The following is a 24924-nucleotide window of genomic DNA, read 5'->3' as shown; positions in this document are numbered from 1 at the left end:
GTTTTTTGGATACCAGACTAAAAACACAAGCAAAAAAAGCAAAAATAAATAAATGGTATTACATCAAACTAACGTTTCTGCATTGCCAAAAAAAGGGAGAGAGAATGAAAACACAATCCACAGAATGTAAGAAAATACTTACGAATCTTATATCTGAAAAGAGGTTAATAACCAACAGATACAAATAGAAAAAAATATATGATTAAAAAAATAGCAAAAGGATCTCAATAGACTTTTTTTTCAAAAAAGTTATATAAATGACCAACAGGAGCATTAAAAAGTGCTCAACGTAAAAATCTCAGGGCAAAGTCCTTATGTTGTTGTTGTTGTTGTTTACCTCTGAAAAACACAGCAAGATATTAGAATATATACTACCAAAAAATTGAAACTAACCAATTTTGGTAAATATTGGGGAAAACGGGGAACTTATGCACTGTAATAGGGATATAAATTTGTATGGAAAACAGTATGGAGATTATTCATATTATTAAAAGTAAAATTACCATATGATTCAGTAATCCCACTTCTAGGTATCTATCTAAAGAAAATGAAGTTCACTGTTCAAAGACATATCTGCACTCTTATGTTTATTATAAAATTATTAACTCTAAGCAAGAGATGGAAATAACTTCAGTATCCATTAATGGATGAAAGAATAAAATAAGTATGGTAAATATATACTACGGAATACTACTTAACCATGAAAAATTAAGAAATACTGCCATTTACAACAGCATGGATGGATCTTGAAGGTATTATTCTAAGTGAAATATTTCAAAGATTTTATATATTTTTTTAATTTATGTATTATGATATCCCTTACATACAGAATCTGAGGAAAAGGAAAACTAATGGAAACTTAGAGTTGAGTTGACAAGGGGTGAACCTGGGGTGGAGTAAGGTGGTCCAAGGGTGCAAACTTGCAACTATAATATGAAAAAGTTCTGGGGATCTAATGTACAGCATGATGATCATAGTTAATAAGATATACATACTTTTTTTTATTGTGCTTCCCTTTATTAAACTTTGCATATATCACATTCTTACAAGTTGAAAGTTTATAGCAATCTTGTATAAAAGAGGTCTGCTGCCACCATTTTTCTAACAACATTTGTTCATTTTGTGTCTCTTTGTCACATGTTGGTAATTCTTGCAATATATCAAGTTTTTTCATTATTATTGTATTTGTTATGGTGATCTGTGATCAGTAATTATGACCCACTGAAAACTCAGAACTAGTGTACTTAAGGTATATACATTGATTTTCTTTAAAAACCTAATGCTTTTGAACAGTGCAGTATAGTTTTTATTTTTTATATGCACTGGGAAACATAATTTTTTATATGCACTGGGAAACCAAAAAATATAATAATTTGACTTAGTTTATTGAGATAATCACTTTATTGAGGCAGTCTGGAACAAAACCCACAAGACCTCTGAAGTTTATCTCTACTATACTATATACATAAAAGTTGCTAAGAGAGTAGATCTTAAAATTCCTTATGATAAATGCATAAAAAACAGTGGCAACTATACGAGATAGTAGATGTATTAACATTTTTATGTAGATTATATTGCAATAAAGATGTATACCAATTTATCAAATTGTACAAAATTTACACAATGTTAAAGGTTTGCAATGTTATAAGAAATCATTTCTTAAATTTACAAATATGTCGATTTTTTTCAATAAACCTGGAAAAAACTTTTTGTAGAATTAATCTATTTTTCAAAAAATGAAGTAAGGCAGTAGAAACTGCAACTAACTCTGAAATAATAGAATATAAAATCCATTTTCATTATATACACTGTGACAAAAAGTATTACTTAGTTTACAATGGAGGAGTACTTATGAAACATGAAGGATGGTCTATAAATAAGGCTGAAAGAGCTCAGTTTTAAGGTTTAAATTTAAAATCTTCTTTTGAAATACTAAACTGACCACCCAGTGTTCCAAACATCAATGTCTTAACTGCATGAATTTATTTCATACAACTCTATAATCTAGTTTCATAAGAAAACAGCATGCAAATTTTGAATAAGACAGACTTGCTTAAGTTTCATGTTCAACAGTAAAGGATACCTCCCTAAAAACAAATAGAAGACAAATCAGCATATTTATTATGATAATTATTATTCATAAAGAGATTCATATTGAATTAGGGAATATAAATCCTCAGAGGGGGTAAAGTAAAATGAAATTTATGTTGGTAAATGTGTCTATGAATAGTCAATACAATGCCTCAATATAAATGAATATTACCATTTTGAACAATTTAATTACTATTACTAGAATTATTATAAGTATAAAAATAGCTATCATTTTAGCATGGAATATGAGACTCTCATGCTCCATGCTTCATCACATACACACAACAACGCAGCATAATAAGTATTATCATCACCATTTCATGGGTGAAAAAACTGAGGCTAACACATTTGGATAACTGGTTTATGATTACATGGGTAGCAAAAATGCATCACACTAATTTAGGCTTTATGATTTCAGAATTGTACTCTTACCATTGCACATTCTATTACTCTGTAAATACTTGGCCTGTTTTCATTTGGTTCTTTAATTTTATTCATGTGGTGATGGCTTAAAGCTTCATTTAAAGGAAGCTTAAAAATTTCATTTAACCAAAAGCTCCCAAGAATTAAAAATGTCATTGATCTAATGTAGACATGGATATCATTAGTTAATGGGTAACTATATATTTTCCACTCTAGTGAGATAAAAGAGTATTTTTCTAAGTTTTAGTCTCTCAGTGTTAAAAAGGACTTTGTTAAAATAGAAATATTTAGACAAAGGTGATCAAAAGTCTGGATCAGGTCACCTTAAGGTAAATATTAGGAACCTGAGGAAACAAATGGAGATTTGAACACTGAGCTATGATATAATGAATGATTTCAAGTATTTAGTAGAGTATAGAAAAGCCCTTTAAAGCCTGGTCTTAGCCTAGCATTGCAGCTTCTGGGATATCTATCTATCATCTATCTATCTAGATATAATGTGAAAACTTTTTTAACTTAAAGATTTTGAGAAATAGAACATAATCAGCACCATAGAAGATCTGTTTATGATAACAACCTAGCCCCTCCTCCCAGTTTGTTAATATTCTCTCTTATTTAATGTAACATTGTGCAAATAGACCACTACTGATCTGCTGTTATGAATGAAATAGCTATAATCATCTGTTTGCATATCCTGGTGAAAATATTCATTTAGTTCCATTTTGTATTTCTAGGAATGGACCAAATTTTTATTTTTATTTTTAAGTTTTCTAAATATTGTCCAACTTACCTCAAATGTTTTTATTATGGGCACTTTCATTCTTTCACATTCTTGCAAGGCAATTTTACTGTTGCCCAATATGGTAAGTGTGTAATAGTATGTCATTTTAGGTTTTAATTTATTATTAATTTAATTTAATTTAATTCCAGATTCATAATAAAGATAAACAGTTTTTATATATGAGTGGCCATTTGGATTACCCTTTCTGAAAAGTGCATGCTCAAATCTTTTGATATCTTAACATTGTGTCATACTGACTTCTTTAATAGTAGATTTTCTGAATGAACTTTAAGCTGTGTAGGTCTTCTCTATTTTATTTTGAACTTGTTTTCATTTCAAAATCTTTATATTTATTTTCATAATCTGCTTTTATTTTTCTTTGTCTATTATCTATCTATCTATCTATTTATTTGCAAGCAAGAGAGAGCGAGCAAGTGAGAGTGCAGGGAGGGATAGAAAAAGAAGGGAAAAGAATCTTAAGCAGGCTCCAGGCTCAGCACAGAGCCCAACTCTGGGCTCTATTTCACAACCCTGACATCATGACCTGAGCCAAATGAAAGAGATAAAATAAAATTAAGGTGTTAAAAAAAATAGGAAAAAGAATTGGAGGTTTAATTAAGTGAGCCACCCAGGCACCCCTGTGGTACATTAAATTAGCTGTCATATTTTTAAAGTTCTAGAGTATCCATTTGTTCATTTATAAAACCTTTCTCAATATCATTTTTAGTGTCAGTTTTTGGTTCAATTTGCTTCCCCTCTCATTTCTTTGAGCAGAGTAATCAAGCCATTTTACAATCTTTATTGATCATTTTAACATCATACTTAATCCCATTTTGTCTATCAAATCTTGTTAATGGTTTTTCTTTGTGTGCTTTGTTACATTTTGCTATGTTCAAGACATTATATTTGAAACTCTTATTGAGTAGGGATAATTAAGAGCTATAATAATGGTATGGTCCTCCTTGGTAGGATTTTCTCTTATATCTGAGACTCTACAAGACAATCATACTCCAAATTCAGTGATTGACTTTCTCAGTTTACACAGAAGGCAAGGTAGGCTATAGTCTTATTTCTGCTTCTCCTTGTGCTTTGGGGATCTCAAGTTAAATTTGGGTTGTACCAAAGTCCTCAAATTTGATTGCTGCTGGATTTTGAATTTTGTTTCTCTAGTATCAAGAGTCTATGAACAACACAGCTCAGTGTGTTTTAGCAGTTTCAAATGCTCTCATAGCTAAAATGGCTTCAGGGCATATATCTCTAGGCTCTCATTGTATTTCGTATTTTGGCCCAGTAATCCCTCACTTATTTTTATAATCATTCTGATATTTTTAACTTTAAAAGCTATTTTGTCTGGATTTTTAGTTGTCTTAAGTAGGAGTTTTTAGATCACCATTACTAGAAGCAACAACAAATATACATGAAAATATCTGCAGTAGTTTATCACATCTTTATGGCTTTGAACTTCCATAAGCTGAGGCATCCTTCTCTAATCACTTAGGCAAACTCCAATTTACCCTTTAAAACAACCCAAGAATTGCTTCATTTAAGAACATGTTCAGGGATGACTCTTCCCCACTGTTCTTACCAACATTCCCACACACTCTTTGCTACCCACACCTTGTTTATGAACTTTCGTTAGGTATATCAGCGTGACCAGAATTTTGCTCTATTGTATTTTTGTCCTTTAGAGCTTTAATTAAATATGAATTCCATAGAAAGTCTGTCCCTTTTCTTTCAAACCTGGGTTAGTTATTTCTTCTCATTCTTTGTCAGAAGTTACTTTATTAGAGAAACTTATAGCTCTATTGTGACTTTGGAGCCTTTACAGTTTTTCGACTGGAAAAATCACCCATCCCTGAGATTTTTACGCAGCTTCCTAGCTGATATTATTCAGAAATCTGTTCAAAGCAGACTTTTTCAGGGAGGCCCTTTTGGACCACTCAGTTTAAAAACCTCTTCTCAATTACTGCTCTTTTAAAAATGTGCTTATTTAGTTCAAATATGCATCTCTATTAAAGAAAAAGCAGTATGATTTTTTTTTTAAAGTTGGCTTACCCATTATCTATCTCTCCCATTAAAATGATTCCTCTGGGCTGGGGTTTTGTTGTGCTCATCTTAGGCCAGGCACTCAATAAATTGTCTCTGAATGATTGAATTGTTTGACTCCCTTGCTAGATTCTCAACTTCATGAGGCCAAGGATTGTTCTATTCAGTCCTTCTTTATCCTCAATGTCTGTTATATTGCAGTCACTTACATGACTAATGGGAAAAATCACAGAAAGAAAGAGTTAAAACTACATAAAAACCCCGTAGGTTCAATAACACAAAGCTTTCTAAAATTATTTAGCCCAGGAATTGAATACTGGCTGCACTTTTGATTTTTTTTAAATGGTATTGAATTTAATTTAAATGGAAATACTGGAATGGTAGAATAATAAAAAAATTATAAAAGCAACTTGCTCCTTAAAGTAAGAATTATATAGGGCATCTCTTCTAGAAGCAAAATTTTCAAATGACAAACATCTGAAAGCATAGAAGGAGAAGTAAGAGTGTGAATTGTATTTCAATGCTCTTTTCTTTATATTCAACAAACAGCTTCATTCACACACCTTTCCAATTTTTTCAACTCTTTTGACAAAGCCTTCAGAGGAGTTACTGCTGATGACAACCATCACAGCCTAACAGGAGAAATTTTATAAAGAAAAATAATAGCATGTTTTTCCCAAATTGTTAAGGATATGGTGAAGCTCTGTCGGATTCAAAGGAGGAATGTGCAATTCCATGCTATATATAATAATAACTTGTTTTAATAGTGGCTTTGCAATTTTTCAGATATATCCATTTTCTGAAACCACTATCAAATAAACAAAAACAAAGAAATGAACAGGGGTTCGAGACAGAAATTATCTAATCTAAAAATAGCACATGTTCACAGAATACACAACACATATCCCAAGTACTACTATAGGTTTCAAGTAATAGTCAAAACAATAGTAAAAATGATTCAGACCACACCAGTCAAATCATAAATGGGACCTTAACTGTAAATCCTTATCTTTAGATCAAAGCGGGTAATTGGGGGCTGAAGATACATTATAGAACTAATATGTTATAGAACTCCTCTGAAATGAGTCATTTATTCCATCACTTTTCCTGCACAGCTGCTGACCCATGTTTTGGTTCCTGGAAATAGCTGCTACCCTGTCATACTTCTTAAAAGCACATATATTGATAACTCTACTCATTCCTCCATTCCTCTGTGACTGTCACTGTGTTAAAATGTGGAGTCAGCTGACTCACTTGTGATGGTAATAAAGTAGATGAGTTTGCAAAGTATTTTGTTATTTCTAAAAATGCAAAAACCAAATTACATTGAAATCATAAGGGGTGTTTCAGGGAGAGCTGTAGGATGTGGTTTCTTGTGTAATCCACAGAGATTAGCTCCAACACATATTTAAACTCTCCTCTAGGAGCAACCTTAGTGGTAAAGCAAGAAGATAAACAGATGTATACACACCCTGGCACAAAATTATCACTTATGTTTGGCTTCCTAGTCTCCTCGTGTTACTTATTTATCTTAACTTCTCTCTGAAATCAGGGAACACAGAATCTCAATCAGTAGACATTTTTCTACTGAATTACCGAATAGTCCGATCATACCCCTAATACTTTTTAAAATTATTTCACTCATAATCCCAAATCTGCTTTGCTTCCTCATCTTAGTACACTGTAATTTGATTTCAAAATGAGGACAGTTGTCAGTAATGCCACATTCATTCATCTATTTTACAATTCCATGTGCTTATAACTATGAAGATATGTTAATAACATCCATTCCAATAAGCCACCCTAAATTTATTATCATGAAACAAGACCTCAAGAAAGAGAATTCAAAATCATCCATGTATTTGCAACTTATTGCAATAAAGCCTTTATCAATAGACTTCCCTGTGCACATGGTGGTCAAATTGCTGGTGAAAACCAGCCAGATCTATTACAAGCTTTCTCATGGCTTCTAGGTAACCCAAGTGAGCCTTTATTGATACTGGGAAGGGATAAAGCAGGGAAGGGATAAACAGTGCTGTAAGAATTGGCTAGACAAAAGTAATGACTCTCATTACAAAGTGAGTATTTTTTTTTCAAGCTTTAGTTCAGTTTATTTTTCTTGTATAAAACTATGTAGTAGCCACAGCTGGAGCCTGGGTCCTCTGAACAGAGACTCTGGTGTGGGTCTTCACAAGATGGTCCGTGAACTCCTGATAGGGAGACTTGGTGAACACAGTCTCCTTCCAGAGATCAGGGGTGAGATAGCTGTAGGTCTTGGAGATGGCATCGAAAGTAGCCTTGGCAAAGTTCCCTAGGGTGGCAGTGCAGCCCCTGGCCGAGGTGTAGCAGTCGTCAATACCAGCCATCATCAGCAGTTTCTTGGGCACAGGGGCCGAGACAATGCCAGTGCCTCTGGGGGCGGGGATGAGACGCACCAGCACAGAGCCACAGGGGCCAGTCACCTTGCACGGGACAGTGTGGGGCTTGCCGATCTTGTTCCCCCAGTAGCCTCGCCGCAGGGACAATGGAAAGCTTCGCCAGAATGATGGCTCCGCGGATGGCAGTGGCTACCTCCTTGGAACACTTGACATCCAAACCGACGTGTCCATTGTAATCTCCGATGGCGACAAATGCCTTGAACCTGGTCCGCTGGCCCGCGCGCGTCTGCTTCTGCACAGGCATGATCTTCAAAACCTCGTCCTTGAGGGAGGCTCCCAGGAAGAAGTCGATGATCTCAGACTCCTTGATGGGCAGGGAGAAGAGATAGATCTCCTCCAGGGACTTGATCTTCATGTCTTTGACCAGGCGGCCCAGCTTGGTGACGGGGATCCACTCCTTGTCCACGGCCTTGCCCCCGCGAGCTCCGCGGCCTCGGCCCCGGCCCCGACCACGGCCCCGGCCCGCCCCGGCCCCGGATGCCGCTGCCGAAGCCACCGCGGAAACCGCCGCGGCCTCCCATTCCAGGGCCCCCGGGCCCTCCGGGCCCTCCCGCAGCACCGGCGTCATCCGCCATTTGGTGTTCTCTCGGAGAGGAAACAAAGTGAGTATTTTAAAGCAAAAGAGCCTGTTGGGAATATTGTTTTATTAAATAGTGGTTTTTTTTATTAACTTTTTAAAATTCAATTAGGTAACATATAGTGTACCAATAGTTTCAAATGTAGATTTCAGTTATTCATCCATAGCATATAATAGCTAATGCTCAGTACTTACTGTTATAGCTTCTTGAAAGCAGAATTTTAACCCACTGAGCCACCCAGGCGCCCTTGAAAGCAGAATTTTAGATCACATTTTCTGATTACTTCCATGTCGTACAACACTTTCCTGCTAGCAACCTTCAAAACATACTGTTTGTTAGAGGAATTTCTTTAATAATAAATAAATAGGAATTCATTTAAATTTATAAATATATAAAATAAATAGGAATTTATTTAAATTTATTTAAATATTACACACTATTTCATTGTTCATAAATAAGGTGATGATATTATAGCCATTAGTTGGTAGCACTGATATATCACTATCTTTTTACTTCTCAGTGCATTCTCTTTACACAAATAGATATATATTTTAAAAAATGTGAATCTGTGGCAAACTTGTAAAAAACCCTATACAGTAAAGTTTATCATTTTAAGTAATCTCAATTATCTTCCTCAATTGTGATAGTATATCCTTCTATCTAGGCCAGATATTGTATGAGGGATTTGAAGAGACATACTTTTCTAAATTTCACTTTTCTCATCTGCAAAATGCTTATCATGATCCTACAAAAAAATACACTTATAATTTTTTGATGAAAATTTATTTATTTATTTTAAGATTTTATTTCTTTATCAGAGAGAGTGGGCGAGAGAGCAAGCACAGGCAGACAGAATGGCAGGCAGAGGTAGAGGGAGAAGCAGGCTCCGGCCGAGCAAGGAGCCAGATGCGGGACTCGATCCCAGGATGCTGGGATCATGACCTGAGCCAAAGGCAGCTGCTTAACCAACTGAGCCACCCAGGCGTCCCTTTTGATGAAAATTTAATCTGTATAAACAATATATTTGCTGTAATGCGTGGTTCATGGAAAACATCTTTTTTAATTATAAGCAGTATTAGAAATTAAGTAAATGTGTCTATAATATTTAAAGTTTTAACACATAATTCCACTGCTTTGCCTTATTTTCTCAAATCCCTTTACCACTTTCACTGACAGAGTCAAATGTACTTTTTCTACTAGTAGCCAGCTCTTTGTCTTTTGTCAGAAAGATGCCCTTGTGAATTATTTATAATAGAGATATTAGCAATAATAATAATAATAATAATAATAATAAATAGCCATGAAAATGTTAAAAAAAAAAGTTTTCTTAACTAATTAGGGTTCTTAGACATCAATTAGAGGAACCACCTCGGGCAAGCAAATTAATCTGCAAGACATTCCCAGAATTAACAAGTCAGTCAGATACAGGGTTGTCTGTAGACTGAAAAGAACTAGGTTTGGAAAATAGGTAAGGACAGTGAAAAAAGTGATCAAATTTTTGGGCAAAATAAACTCTTAGGTGTCCTTTCAATGGAGTCCTGTTCATTATGTAGCAGAAACTCTGGAGATTATCTCAATCCATTGGAGTCACCCCGTTTATTAGCTTGCTATTGACAAAGTTATTTACAAACTGTAGAGCAAGAGGTTATAATGGAGAAAACTGATGGTAATGCACAGGATTCTTGTTAACAATAATGCAAGTTAGTGATTTTTCATTAGAAAACATAAATTCTATAACCCAAATTATGGGCCCAGAGCACTTCTGCTGCACAACTCTGCTTATATCCCAAATAACCATGTGAACTAGTTTTAATATCTGCTTCTCTTATTAATTTTTGAATAAAAATTCTTGACACAAGTATTTTATAATTGTGTGATAATCATGAATTTAATTTTTGGAGACCAAAACACACTTTAGCATAACTAGGTTTGTTCACAGAACCAGCCTTGGTAACACACTTCTATATGTTAGAAATGATGTAATAAATGTAGAATATTGGGCACTTGTTTGGTATTCTTTGCCATGTTTTGCACTATCTAAAAAGAGATCAGTGAACTTGGACTGGAGTTAGTAGACATGGAAGAAAATAAAATATTACAGAGAAGAATACTCTGTGGTCCACAACCTAAACGGCCTGGGATTCCCATCATTTGGATCCCTGTAGCTTTACAGAAGTCAATTAAATTTTTGTATCTCTGATTAAAGTTGTTTCCCCAGTACTTTTTCAAACATCTCTTGTAAAGTATTGTTTCCCAGAAAAAAAGGGATTTTGCACATGTATCTGCCTTTGTCTCTGGTCATGATCTCAGTCAGTATCCTGGGATCGAGCCCCATATCGGGCTTCCTGCTCATTAGGGAGTATACTTCTCAGTCTCTCTCTGCAGCTACATCCCCCTGCCCCACTCATGCTCTCTCTCTCTCAAATAAATAAATACAATCTTTAATTTTTTAATTAAAAATAAGATAAATAAATTAAAATAAAAAGTCTGGGCTTACTGCCCCATTTAGCTCCTTTTGTTTTTTTGAGTTGTATTTAAAGCAGCATGAGAGAACATGAGGCTCTCAAACTTAAAAAAAAAAGGAAAAAATTGAGTTTTGTTAGGATTTAAGATCTTGTCTGCTAGACAAAAACGTTGGCTTTGTTAACATGTGAAAATTATCAAAAGGGAATAAGATAGAATTCTAATAATTTTTGTAGAAATTAAAAATTTTCTCCAACCCAATTACATACAGACCCATTAAGTAAATTCATTCCAATGTCCCAAACCAACCTTTTCTAATAGTAATGCATCTGTGTAAACAGGGTCAACCCAAGGAATAAATAAATATTATTATTTTTTTCCTGTCTCTTCCACAGTCTCATCTGGGTATATTGGTAGCAAGCCAATTATCTATCTTATAAGACATGATATCATAAGGAAGGGTATTCTGTCCATTTGGAACAACTGAAAATCATTGTAATTTTATCTTGGTGCAGTAACTTGAGATGGCAAAGTGTGGTTTATGAATATATTTTATTTTTTTTTTACTGGGAAGAAGAGATTATAGAGATATTGGTTATCCAAGAGAGACTGACAGGTGTTGATAGTTGCCAGGTCAATATCCATCTACTTTTTCCTTTAGTATCAGAAAGCACTGAGGGATTGACAACAAGGAAACTTAAAACAACATCAAATATTTTATTGTCTCTTTTCTAGTTACATTGTAACCATATGACAAAGTATCAGTCGTACAAGATATCATTCTCTTTTACCTCTATCTTTCTGCCAGAAATGTGGGCTTAATAGTGAGAACTCCAACAGCAATTTTTGCAACTGTGAATAAAAAGCCATGAAAACCTCTAAGATAGTTCACTTGACTTTCTTAAGACTCTGAACCAACACCAGAAAACACTCTCTGTAGTCTTCTTGTTAAATGAAAAATATGGTTAAACCACTTTTGACAGTCTACTACCTACAGCAAACTGTAAATCTTAATTGAAATATGTCCTCTCAGCTGTGCTTAAGCAACTGAGTCCTGAGCTTTTCAGGTTTTCAGTCTGAAAGAGTACACCTCGGGTGCTCTGAAAGGGAAGAGAAACGACACCCTGTTCTCCATATAAATTAAAGAAGAGAAATCTGTGCATTTAAGTGGGCCATATAAAATTTATCAAGCAGTTATCTCCTAACTCCTTCCTATCCAAATTACCTGATATGCTCTCCCTACTCCTTTATTCCACGTTACTGCCTTTTCACAACATGTCTTCTGTTATTTCCTTCTTGCAAGCTAGTTTTGATTTCTGCATCTAAAAAAATCAACAATCATTGTGTATTTCAATTCCCATTTTCCTCAAATGCATTGATTCTTCTTATCTATTACTCTTTTCTCATACTCAGTGTCTTTGTCTTTATGGGGTTTGTACTTTGCTTTTCCCCATCCTTTACTGCCATTATATAATCAATCTAATAACTTCTTAGAGAAAGTTAAAAATTCCCGCATAGCCACACGTGAACACAAAGTCACTGATTTTTAGCAAACCTATAAGATAGTCAGACATCCATTCAATTTCTTTTTTTTTTAAGATTTTATTTATTTATTTGACAGAGAGAGATGACAAGCAGGCAGAGAGGCAGGCAGAGAGAGAGGAGGAAGCAGTCTCCCTGCTGAGCAGAGAGCCTGATTTGGGGCTCGGTCCCAGGACCCTGGGATCATGACCTGAGCCGAAGGCAGTGGCTTAACCCACTGAGCCACCCAGGCGTCCCTCCATTCAATTTCTTAACTGAGTCCCAAATGCATCCTGACTTCTAACCTAAACCTAAGCTCTACTTCTTACACGTTGTTATATGACCAAATTCTTTCAGTTCAGTATTTTGTAACATTTAAATATTAATCAGTTGATGCTTTGTTTGTGTATTTCTATGAAAATAATTTGAATACTGTAGATTTATTGTTATATTTATAGGTTTATAATCAAAGTTTCATCAGTTGAAGTTTTTGGAAATTTCAGATATAATGATTAACCTAAAATGATACTGCCTCAAATCCCTCTGATATCAAGGCCCAACACCTGATTATAGCCAAACCTGTGGTGGATAGTTCCATGGGAAATTGCAGTTACTTAACACTGATAGCATCTCATGTTCTCTCTCTCATTTTAGAATGTCTCCAACACAACCTGAAAGTGTAGGAGAGTTAATGTCCTCTGAGGACAGCTCTCAGTGAAGTGGAAATAAGAACCATAGGTAAAATTGTCAGTTTTCAGGTCTTCATGAGGACAACTTAAAGAAGTTTCTCAGGACCTTTCAGTAAAAGCAAGCCTTCATTTTCTATCCACAACAATTATATCAACAATGTACCTCTTTGACAAAGTTGATTCTTCACTGTATCACTTTCCCATTCTTTTCTACCTTGGATAATCTCCCAGATAAACTAACAGTACTCAAATCCTTTGTCCTACTCTTTGCTCTCAGGATAAATGGAGCCAAAAGACTTAGATTAATATCAAGTTCTGAATGGGATCTTAGAGCTATTTCTGTCCAGATTTTCATAAACATAGGGACCTTTGAATATCAGGCTATAAATAAGTTCTAAATGGAGGGGGCAAAAGCAAAAAGTAGAAATTTTTATGTTTGATTTTTAATCATGATTAATTGACTATTGATTATTATAAATACTAACATTATAAAAGTGTGGATCTTTGTAAAACAATGTCATATTGTAAGAAAGAAGTTGCATAATCCTTTTGAGAATATTAAACCAAGTGTTCAGGTGCCATCTAATTTCTTGTTTAATCCAGAACTTTGGTGTGCATCATCTTGAGGAATAGGATTTTGAAGTCCAGACAGACTAAGAGAAAACTGATCCAAATGTGTGTGTTTATATTTCTGCTTTTGTTGTAAAAATCAAAGTGTGATTGCTGGTTTAAAATGGTAAAACTAATAATGTTCATGGACTCGATTATAAATTTTCTAATTGTATGGGAAGAATCCAATAAACATAGAATTAATTGATTTGCAAATCCTCAAAGAGCTACAGGATCAGGTAGTGGTATGTTCTGATTCAACAGCATCATAATGCAGCATTTTATATGTGTGGCTAATGGATATTTTCATGAATGTTTGCTAGCTAGTCAGCCAATACAGAGAAATATTAGGTAGCGTAATTACTCACAGTTGTGTTTAATAAAATGAGAGAAAATTATCAAATGACACTAATAATAATAATCCTATAGCAGGCTAAATATTCAATGATAATTACAAGTATTAATCTAGCTTTCTTCCCTGATTATGACTCTGCTCTCCTTTATCATAATGGGAGTAGCAGATTGTCTGCAGTGAATTGTGAAAACGCAGCAGTGACTTTGGCAGTGAAGGCCTCCCATCAATTTTGATAGGTTAAAATGATTCTGGTTGGTCTTGAGCAAATGTGTCAATTTTTTTTTTCTGTGTGTGTCATAAAAGAAAGAAGCAATAGTAAATTCTTGCTGTTATTCCATGGAGCCAATAAAATCATACTGCCAACAAGAGGCTGTTGACACCATAGGTGTAGTTAACTGTCTTGAAATACTACGCCTGGAAATAAAATCCTAATATTTCACATAACCTCTTTTTTTAAAAGAAACAAAACAAAACAACTATACTGCTTACATTTAGGGCCCTGCTGTTGTGTAACTATTTTTGAACATGTCTTCTGTAAGTGTATATATATATATATATACATATTTTTCTGTGCAATAAATTCATTTAGAGATAAATTTGGATTGCAAATTATTTTGGGGGAGGCGTGGTATTTGTGGCTAGTCTTACAAGTAAAAAGGACTAAAAGAAAGAAGAAAAACATTTTTTATTACAGCATATTTACATCTGTCCAAAGTACTTATCTACTATAATACTGACTAATGTATAATACTGTACACAAAGAAAGAAGCTAAATGAGTTATAATTCAGTCAGTGTATAGCTGGCCATTTTAAAACTTACCACTGAATCTTTCTGGTATGCAATGTGATATCTGGCAATCTGGTCCAGTTCATTACATCAGGTCATTTGTATGTTCTTATTACCATTTTGATAGCATAGCACATTTTATAACCCAGACATTTTACAATGGAACTATGATGCATGTATTTTCAAAAGTATAGACATACATGAAGCTATGAGGTCAAAAAAGATGAATGTCCGTAGTACCATATAGACTCAACAAATAAAAGTGTCCAAGGGTCTGAGTGTGACTTATGAATATTGTATAAGATTAGGCCAACATGTGGTTTTGATATAAATAATCTGTTCTTAAATTAGAATTACAATCGTTGAGTACAGTGTTGAAAATGGCAGATAGATTTTAGCTATCTTTGCTCACTAGGGAAAATGGAAAAATGTTTAGTTTGGTCAGATTTTCACTTAACTTCTGAAAAATCTTACGTTTGAGAGAACCCTTCTGAAATAAGAATCCTTAAAGACATAACCCCTTTGGCACAAGTTTTCAAGAAACTTGTTTGATGTTGTAGACAATTCTATGGCACACGTACTGTTCTAGATGTTTCATGCCAATAATATGTAAGCCATACCAAGGCTACATATACATATAGAGATGTTCCTCAGCTTACAAGGGGGCTATGTACAGAGAAACACATAAAAAATTGAAAATGCATTTAATACCCCAAAACTATCAAATATCATAGCTTACCTTAAGCTTATTTAAACATACTCAGAACACTTACATTTGCCTGCATTTGGGCAAAATCATCTTAAGCAAAGCCTATTTTATAACAAAGTATCAAATATCACATGCAATTTATTAAATATTACAATAAAAAAAGAAGAATATATATATTCTATATATATATTCTATATATAGAATGCTTGTAAGAATATCAGGTGTTCACCCCTGTAATCTTCTAGCTGACTGGAAGCTGTGGCTCACTGCCGCTGCCCAGCATCACAAGATGGCACCATATAGAACAAGAGTTTCAGGTGGTAGGTGTTGTAAGTTTTACCCAAACTGACATTGGTTTTTGTCATCATATATGTCAAGTCGTTTTCTCAGGTTTATTTTTAGAATATCCTTGTATAATGAATATTTACACTGATATCTAGTATAAAAATCTTGCAATTTAACATTAGAAACATTAAGATATTGAAAATCAATCTATTTCTTTAATTCATTGAAGACATTTTTGGCTTGTTTCCAGTACTTTCTTACTGGTTAAAAAATGAATTTGAAGTAGTCTGGATTTCATTATTATATGGCACTTTCCCTTTGATGAATACAAAGACGATATTCTATATTAGCTATCTGAGAAGAATTTATTTTTTTAATTTTATTTATTTGTAAGAGAGAGAGTGAGAGAGAGCACAAGCAGGGGGAGCAGCAGGATGAGGGAGAAGCAAACTCCCGGCTAAGCAGGGAATCTGTTGCAGAACTGAGTCCCAGGACCCTAAGATCATGACCCGAGCTAAAGGCTCAGGCGTTTAACTGACTGAGCCACCCAGGTGTCCCAATCTGAGAAGAGTTCTGTATGCTATTCCTATTAATATGCAGTTTAAAGTCTAGGTAATTAACTTAATATTTTAGTGGCTATTGCATAGATAGCACTATGTTCCAGGCAGAGAGTAAGAAAGAAATATTAAATCAACCATATTCTATGCATTCTAAATGAAAATAATTAATCGATCATAAAAATCCTTCTATTTATGGAATATCAACTTATAAGCTTTCCTCCATATGAACAATGCCAAATACCAGAATAAAGGGTCATCTAATACAAATAAAGGATAGAATTAAAGAATTCTGGTAAGCCATTTAATTTTGAAAAATGGTGTTCTATTGTTGCTGAGTTGTGGTTTTCAGTTACATAATATCTGATAAGTGTAGAAGTAACATGAGTGTTACGTGAGATGAGAAATGGTATATAATTAAGATATTTTTAAAAGTACAGATAAATACAAATTTGTAAACATAGCATTATGGAGGAGTAAAAATAAATGATAGCTACACACTCTAAAGTGAATAAAACTTGGAAAGCTAATAGAGAAGTAAAACAAGGACAGTGCAAAAAGTATGGTACATTTTTATGAAGTTCAAACAAATTCTGTGAAACCATAGATGGACTTAAAGATACTATTATGTATCAAATATTGTAAAAATTAAGCAAGGAAATAGCAAACATAAAACAACCAAAGCATACAAACTTGGGTAGATACAAGAGGTGTGATCATGTTCTACTTCATAAAGAGATGAGTTAATAGATAAATACAAGTAACTAGACTTTTTAGAAGTTTATAAAACGTTGCCTGTTATTTCTTAGTAATATAAAATATATGGTTTTCTAACAAAAACGTTTATCTTAAAATATTTAAAAATAAATTTCAGGCTACTCCTAAGGTTATATTTACTTTTCCACTGTAGGAAAAGCTGGTTGTTGTAGTTGTATTTGTTTGTTTGTTTTAGTCTCCTCCTAGTTTTTATTATTATAATGTGGAATGAGGAATGTTAGATTGAAAAGTGAATTATTTTATAGACAAAAATCATTACTTGATTCACCTCCTGGTACAGCAGATGGAACTCCTGAAAATATGCCCTTTTGCCTTATGGAAGAGTAACAGTTATGCTTACTTCTGAAACATACTTGGTGGTGGCCCTAAATAGTGACACCATAGTAAACATTTTGAATATTTGCAATTAATTTTTATAGTCATAGGGCTCCAAAAGGCACTGCAGGTATCTTAGCAGGTATTTCAATAAGGCTAAAATTTGCCTGACTGTTTAAAAATATTAGCAAGGCACAAAACATGGCAGAAGTATTGTCCTCAGATATTATTTTTTTCCATATGCTCCTGATTCCAGACATGACAAGTTATTTTTCAAATATTTATTATAAAAGTTTTTATTTATTTATTTGACAGAGATCACAATAAGGCAGAGTCAGGCAGAGAGAGAGAGGAGGAAGCAGGCTCCCTGCTGAGCTGAGTGCCCGATGTGGGCCTCGATCCAAGGATCCTGGAATCATGACCTAAGCCGAAGGCAGATGCTTTAACCTACTGAGCCACCCAGGCTCCCCCATGACAAGTTATTTTGATAGATGTATATACAGTGTATTTTCCAGTTATAAGAAAAATGGTTCTGCTATTTTTAACCTTTTTAAAAATTAAATAATTTTTTTCATTGAAATTTTATTTTTTAATGTTTTACTTTTCTTTTCTTTTTTTTTAAAGATTTTATTTATTTATTTGAGAGACAGAGATCACAAGTAGGCAGAGAGGCAGGCAGTGAGAGAGAGAGAGGGGGGGGGAAGCAGGCTCCCTGCGGAGCAGAGAGCCCGATGCGGGGCTCAATCCAAGGACCCTGAGATCATGACCCGAGCTGAAGGCAGCAGCCCAACCCACTGCGCCACCCAGGCGCCCCAATGTTTTACTTTTCAATATACTACTTAGAATATAAAACCTATTCCATTTTGTAAGATGTTTACCATTTAAAAAATGGTAATTTTCTCATTGTGTCTTCCCCTCACATTGCTTTATTTTGAATAAAAAATTTCACAATAAACATAACTGATGCTTTCCTTCTGATGGTCCCTCTGTTGGTCATATTGTATATGAGCCATGACAATTAGTTTTACAAAATTTATTGATGTTTGTTGATATGTTTTATCATAACTAATTTTCCCTCCCTTATCTAGATTCCCCAGCTTTCAGACAGGTGGACACTTCAATAAACCATACCCAAGGGATGTATCAAGTACTTCTTAGACATTCTCTCAGATCCTTGAGGTCTCATTTTGCCTAGGGATTTGCAATAGGTTCTGCCAGAGGCACCACTGTGACAACTGATGTCCATGGTCTATCTCCTGCTAAGCTCAAGAGGTCACTGGTTTCCAAGTTTATCTATACAATTAATGCATTCCAGCAAGTTCTTTTTTTTAATATTAACAAACTTATTTTAAAGTTTATATGGAGAGGCAAAGACTCACAATAGTCAACATAGTGTTGAAGGAGAACAAAGACTGAGGACTGACTTCAAAGTTTACTAAAGCGATTGGGCACCTGGGTGGCTCAGTTGGTTAAGCCTCTGCCTTCCGGCTCAGGTCATGATCCCAGGGGCCAGGGATCGAGTCCGGCATTGGGTTCTCTGCTCAGCAGGGAGCCTGCTTCTCCTCATCTCTCTCTCTGGCTGTCTCTCTGCCCATTTGTGATCTCTCTCTCTGTCAAATAAATAAATAAAATCTTAAAAAAAAGTTTACCATAACGATAATTGTAAGCATGATATTGTAATACCACAGAGAGACTAGATTAAAGCAACAGAATATATATTATCAATTATATTTTATATTTAATAGAAAAGCAAAAGCAATACAAGAGAGCAAAATACAATCTTTTAAACAAATGGTTCTGTAGCAATGGTGAAGCTAAATCTAAAAATATAAAATAAAATAAATCCAGGCAGATATCCTACACTCTTCACAAAAATTAACTCAGATTGGATTATAAACCTAAACATGAAACATGTAGAAGGTAATATAGAAGAAAATTTAAATGACCTTGGTTTTCACAATAACTTTAGCTACAAAAGCACAAGCACTGAATTTAAAAATGTCTACTCTGTGAAACACAATGCCAAGAGAATGAAAAGGCAAAGCACAGACTATGAGAAAAAATTTGCAAAATACACATCTGGCAAAGGACTGTTAATCAAAAATACACAAAGACCCCTAAAAACTCAACAATGGGGGAAAAACCGGATTAAAAATGAGCCAAAGGCCTTAGCAGATACCTCACCAAAGAAAATATTACAGATGGCAAATAAGCATATAAAAAGATGCTTCACATCATATGTCATCAGGAAAATGCAAATTAAAACAAAAAAGAGACACCAGTACATACCCAGAATCCAGAGCACTGACAACAGAACACGAAATGTTGGTGAGGATGTGGAGCAACAGGAATGTTCTTCCATGTGTATTGAGAATAAAGAATGGAAAACAACTTGGCAGTTTCTTACAAAACTAAACATATTCTTGCCAGATTATTCAGCAGTAGCAGCTCTTGGTATTTATCCAAAGAAGATGAAATCTATACCCACAAAGATGTCTATAGTAGTTTTATTCATAACTGACAAAAGCTTGGAAGCAACCAAGATATCCTTCCATAAGTGAAAGGTCAAAGAAAGTGTAGTACATGCAAACAATGGAATATTATTTAATGCTAGAGAAATGAATTACCAAGCTATGAAAAGATATGGATATAAATATTTAATAAATATTTGATTTTAGGCTTCTACAAGTCTATCAATGTTATTAGTATATTTTAACAGTGAATGCTCAGCATTCATGAATTTACCTAATAAAACATTTTGGGTTCAATATTTTAAATACTTCAACCTCTATGATTATATTCCTAATAATTTTGAATTGGGGTAAATAAACCTTAATTTTTTGTAACTTGTTTCTTATTGCAAGAGAGCTCAATGAAATTTTAGAAAATAAAAATTTACAAAAAAAAAGTTTAGTTTATTATTGCCAAATAATTTAAAACTTTATCTTATATTCAAATACATATATTTTTCTAAATTGATTTATATTCTACTAAAACCAAAAACTTTTAGTTATACTAGATTTCATATCCTGCAATCAATGCCAGAAATCCATCTGGCAATGATTTGTCTTAAATAGAGTTAAGATGGGTGTTATTACAATGCAAGATGGAAACAAAGATAGTATAACAATTGGTGTTACATAACTTTTCCGTTTTGATCAAGTTACTAATCTACAAAAGGCTTTTATCAGTGACAGACTTGGGACTTTAACAAAACTTTTAAACTAGCATGTGCGACTCATTCCTAGAAAACAACACAATCAATAACACTTTATTTAGATTAAATCATGACTATTTCTCCATTTGAATAAAAAAGGTAGCAACCCCAATAAGTTTATTGAACATGAAAAGTTGAAATGCTATAATGCTCCTAAGGAATTAAATGATCCAGTCAAGAATTACTAAAAAAGGATATAAATTACCAAAGTGTTTGTATAATTGTAATGTACAACTGCCCATTATCGTTCCATAGTGTAGGCTTGTACAAGAACTCTATAAAAGAACTCCACTTCTAAACTGTGGAAAATATGTTCCCTTTTCCCCTATATACAACTATTAAGCCATTCATTTAGCTTTTAAAATATCCACTTAATACAGGCTTTTTACACATTTGAACAGGCAGCAGGGCTCTATTCTTATCGCTTACATCTGAAGGATAGACTTCTAGCGTAAGAGGTAAAGCCCATAAAGGAGCCCAATAATAACAACAAAATACAGTTTAGTGAGCCCTTACAATCTGCCAGCTACCTTTCTGAGAATACTTCAATTAATAAAACATATAAAATACCTGACCACAAAGAGCTCACATTCTTTTGAAATATAATAGTGAAATAAACCAATAATAGAGGGGCACCTGGGTGGCTCAGTCCATTGAGTGACTGCCTTTGGCTTGGGTCATGATCTCAGGGTCCTGGGATGTAACTCCCCAGCAGGCTTTCTAGGCAGTGGGGTGTTTTCTTCTTCCTCTGCGCACCCTCCCAATTCTCTCTCTCTCTGTCTCAAATAAGAAAATAAACCAGTAATAGAATAATGATTGATGGTTGATGGTGATAAGTGATACAAAGAAATACAAGAAAGGTAAAAGCCATTGGGGAATGCTGGGATGAAAGTTAATTTTATTTTGTTTTGGGTGGTTATATCTCATTTATGAGATGTTATTTGCACAAAGACCCAGGAAGTGAAGGAGAGTGTTATACAAATATTAAAGGAAAAGATTGCTCTAGGCAGAGCAAGTAAGTATATAGACTTTGTGTGAACAGCTTGTCTGTTACTTTTGAGGAAAAGCAAGGAGGCCAATGAGGAGTTCATAGTGGTGGAGAGAGGAAGAACGTATTGATGTATGACCTTCTAGTACATTGAAACGCCTTCAGTTTTTATTTAATATGAAAGGGGAAGATACCAAAAGTCTTTCAACAGCAGAATAAAATCATATGACTTGATTTTTAGGTTAAATTGCTGTACCAAAATAAATTTGCATGGAGAAAGGAGTGCAGTATGTGTGGAAGTGGGGTTATCAATCAAGTCAATAATTCAGGAACATATGATGGTGTTTTTAGCATGCTGGGTGGTAATAGAAGTGGTGAGGTATGGTTTTCATTGTGTATATATTTTGATGGTGAATATTCTGGTGAACAGGATGGGGTATGTGCAGGACAGACATCAACATTTATTTTACCTGCACAAACAGAAGGGTGGAGTCTTCATTCCCTGATATGGAGAGAACTCTGAGTTCAAATGTTCTTTCTCATTAAATGGCATAGTGATGATGAGGATTTAGTCAGACAGTGAAAGAGAGCAGTAAGCATAGTGTTAAGCGGTAAGACATTATAATACATTGGAACATCAAAAAACGTTGTGTTGGATCATCTGTTTATGTGAGTAAATAAATAAATAAAGCTTCCTGGGGTTCTGATAGAGGTAAAGAAGACTGTATATGATCCAAAGGGGCACGTGCACCAAATGTTTATAGCATTAATATCCACAATAGGCAAACTATGGAAAGAACCTAGATGTCCATCAACAAATGAAATATATATATATATATATATATATATATATATATATATATATATATATATACACACACAATGGAATACTACTCAGCCATCAAAAGAAATGAAATCTTGCCATTTGCGTTGACATGGATGGAACTGGAGGGTATTATGCTTAGCAAAATAAGTCAACCAGAGAAAGTCACTATCATATGATCTCCCTGATATGAGGAAATGGAGGTGCAATGTGGGGGGTTTGGGGAACAGGAAAAGAGTAAATGAAACAAGATGGGATCGGGAGGGAGACAAACCATAAGAGACTCTTAATCTCACAAAACAAACTGAGAGTTGCCGGGGGGGGGGTGGGGAGGTTAGGGAGAGGGTGGTGGGGTTATGAACATTGGGGAGGGTATGTGCTGTGGTGAGTGCTGTGAAGTGTGTAAACCTGGCGATTCACAGACCTGTACCCCTGGGGCTAATAATACATTATATGTTAATTAAGAAGAAGAAAGAAGAAGAAGAAGAAGAAGAAGAAGAAGAAGAAGAAGAAGAAGAAGAAGAAGAAGAAGACTACTATAAATCAAATGCTATGGTTTTCAGCATAGAGTGTGTAATCAGGCATATTTTATTAAAGTAACCAAGTAAAATGAGGTCGAAAATTGGAATAACAGAAAACATAAAAATCAGAGATTTTAAAAAGAGATATGGGACAGTGTAGAGAATATAGTCAATGATATTATAATAGTGTTATATGGTGACAGATGGTGGCTATATTTGTAGTGATCATAGAATAATGTATGGAGATCTTGAAAACCTGAAACCAATGTAACACTGACTATCAACTACACTCAAATAAAAAAATAGTAAAAGGAAACATTTTAATTTAAAAAGATAAAAAGACGGACAAGAATTTGAAAAGTGAATTTCAAAAAGAGTAAAGATGAGGCTAAGACATACTCTGAACCTTGAGGAAAACACCATTTTGAAAATTCTTCCCATTTTGAGAAAACTCAAATGAATCAATACCATAAAAGAACCCATTTTAACCGAGAGATGTAATGAATGCTCAAGAAATAATTTTATGACAGGATAATTCTTCCCTATGAAACAGCATACAGAAACCCGGGGAAACACCTGGAAGCCAAATAAACTATACTGAAAATAAGAATTAGGAAAAAGATAAATGATGAAAGATAAGAAAATTAGACCTGCGACAGAGACCTAGTGAAGAGAATTTTTAGCTTGTGGTTTAATGTTTTTGAGGATAATCTAGAGTTCATAACTGCCTTGAGGCAGGCTGGTTGTAGGCAGTTTAGGCAGACCCCTAAGAGAGGCCTACTTTGGGCTGGACAAAGACAAATCCAACCATTTGACTAAAGTGTCTGTGAAGATGTTGAAGTCAGATGCAGCAGAGAAAGACCTGTCAAACCTAATCTCAGAAATGGAGATGATGAAGATGATTGGACAGCACAAGGACACCATCAACCTGCTGGGTCCTGCACACAGGATGGTCCTTCGTACACTATCATGGAATATGCCTCCAAAGACAACATACAGGAGTACCTGCAGGCCCAGAGGCCTCCTGACCTGGAGTACTGTTACAATATCAGCCACAATGCAGCAGAGCAACTCTCCTCCAAGCACCCGGTATACTTTGCCTACCAGGTAGCCTGAGGCATGGAGTACCTTGCCTCCAAGAAGTGCATACACCAAGACCTGGCCACCAGGGAAGTGCTGGTGACAAAGGACAACATGATGAAGATCTCAGACTTCAGCCTTGCCAGAGATATCACCACATCAGTTACTATAAAATGAGAACCAACAGTGGACTGCCTGTGAAGTGGATGGTCCCTAAGGCCATGTTTGACCAGATCTACATCCACCAGAGTGACTTCTGGTCTTTTGGGGGTGATCCTGTGCAAAATTTTCACTCTGGAAGCCTCCCATATCCTGGAGTGCCTGTGGAGGTGGTTTTCAAGCTGCTGAAGGAGTCATTTGATGGATAAGCCAATAAGTGCACCAGAGAGTTATACACAATAATGAGGGGTGGCTGGCATGTGGTACCTTCAAGCTGCTGGTAGAAGACCTGGATCATACTGTGGCCTTGACCTCCAACCAGGAGTACCCGGACCTGTCCTTGGCCCTGGAACAATACTGTCTATGCTTTCCCAACACCCAAAGCTTCACCTGCTCCTCAGAGAAGAATTCCACCTTCTCTCATGTGCCGTTGCCCAGGGAGGCCTATCTGCCCTGACACCCAGCCCAGCTTGCCAATGGTGGACTCAAATGACTAGTATCCCTATTACTCCTGTCCAGATTCCGTCATAAGCTGTAACCCTTACCCCCCACCCTCCCTGCAAGACTCACTGCCTTCTCCTTTGTCCCTTTCCTACTGGCAGGAGCCAGCTGCCTACCTGAGGCCTTCACCCCTTGAAGTTCACCTCTCTTCCCCTTCCTCTTCCTCCTCCTTACAACCTGCTCATGAAAGAAAGGAACAGAGAGGCAGGTA

At 35.1% G+C, this 24924-nt stretch overlaps 1 protein-coding gene across 1 annotated transcript in view; it reads left to right on the top strand.

Moving 5' to 3' along the window:
• Positions 1-8381, top strand: part of LOC309857049 (uncharacterized protein) — a gene marked incomplete at its 3' end in the record, with an annotated part of 250318 nt that extends 241937 nt beyond the window's left edge. The window contains exon 2 of the mRNA XM_082749931.1: positions 7850-8381. Within this exon, the coding sequence (XP_082606057.1) occupies positions 7850-8381 (532 nt within the window). The remainder of the gene's footprint in view (positions 1-7849) is intronic.
• Positions 8382-24924: the final 16543 nt, after the last annotated feature.

This window comes from Mustela nivalis (genome assembly GCF_964662115.1).
Source record: "Mustela nivalis genome assembly, contig: HAP1_SCAFFOLD_281, whole genome shotgun sequence".
Lineage (NCBI taxonomy): Eukaryota > Metazoa > Chordata > Mammalia > Carnivora > Mustelidae > Mustela > Mustela nivalis.
The sequence above is the reverse complement of the archived record's forward strand: the minus strand, read 5'-3'. Positions and strand labels throughout refer to the sequence as shown.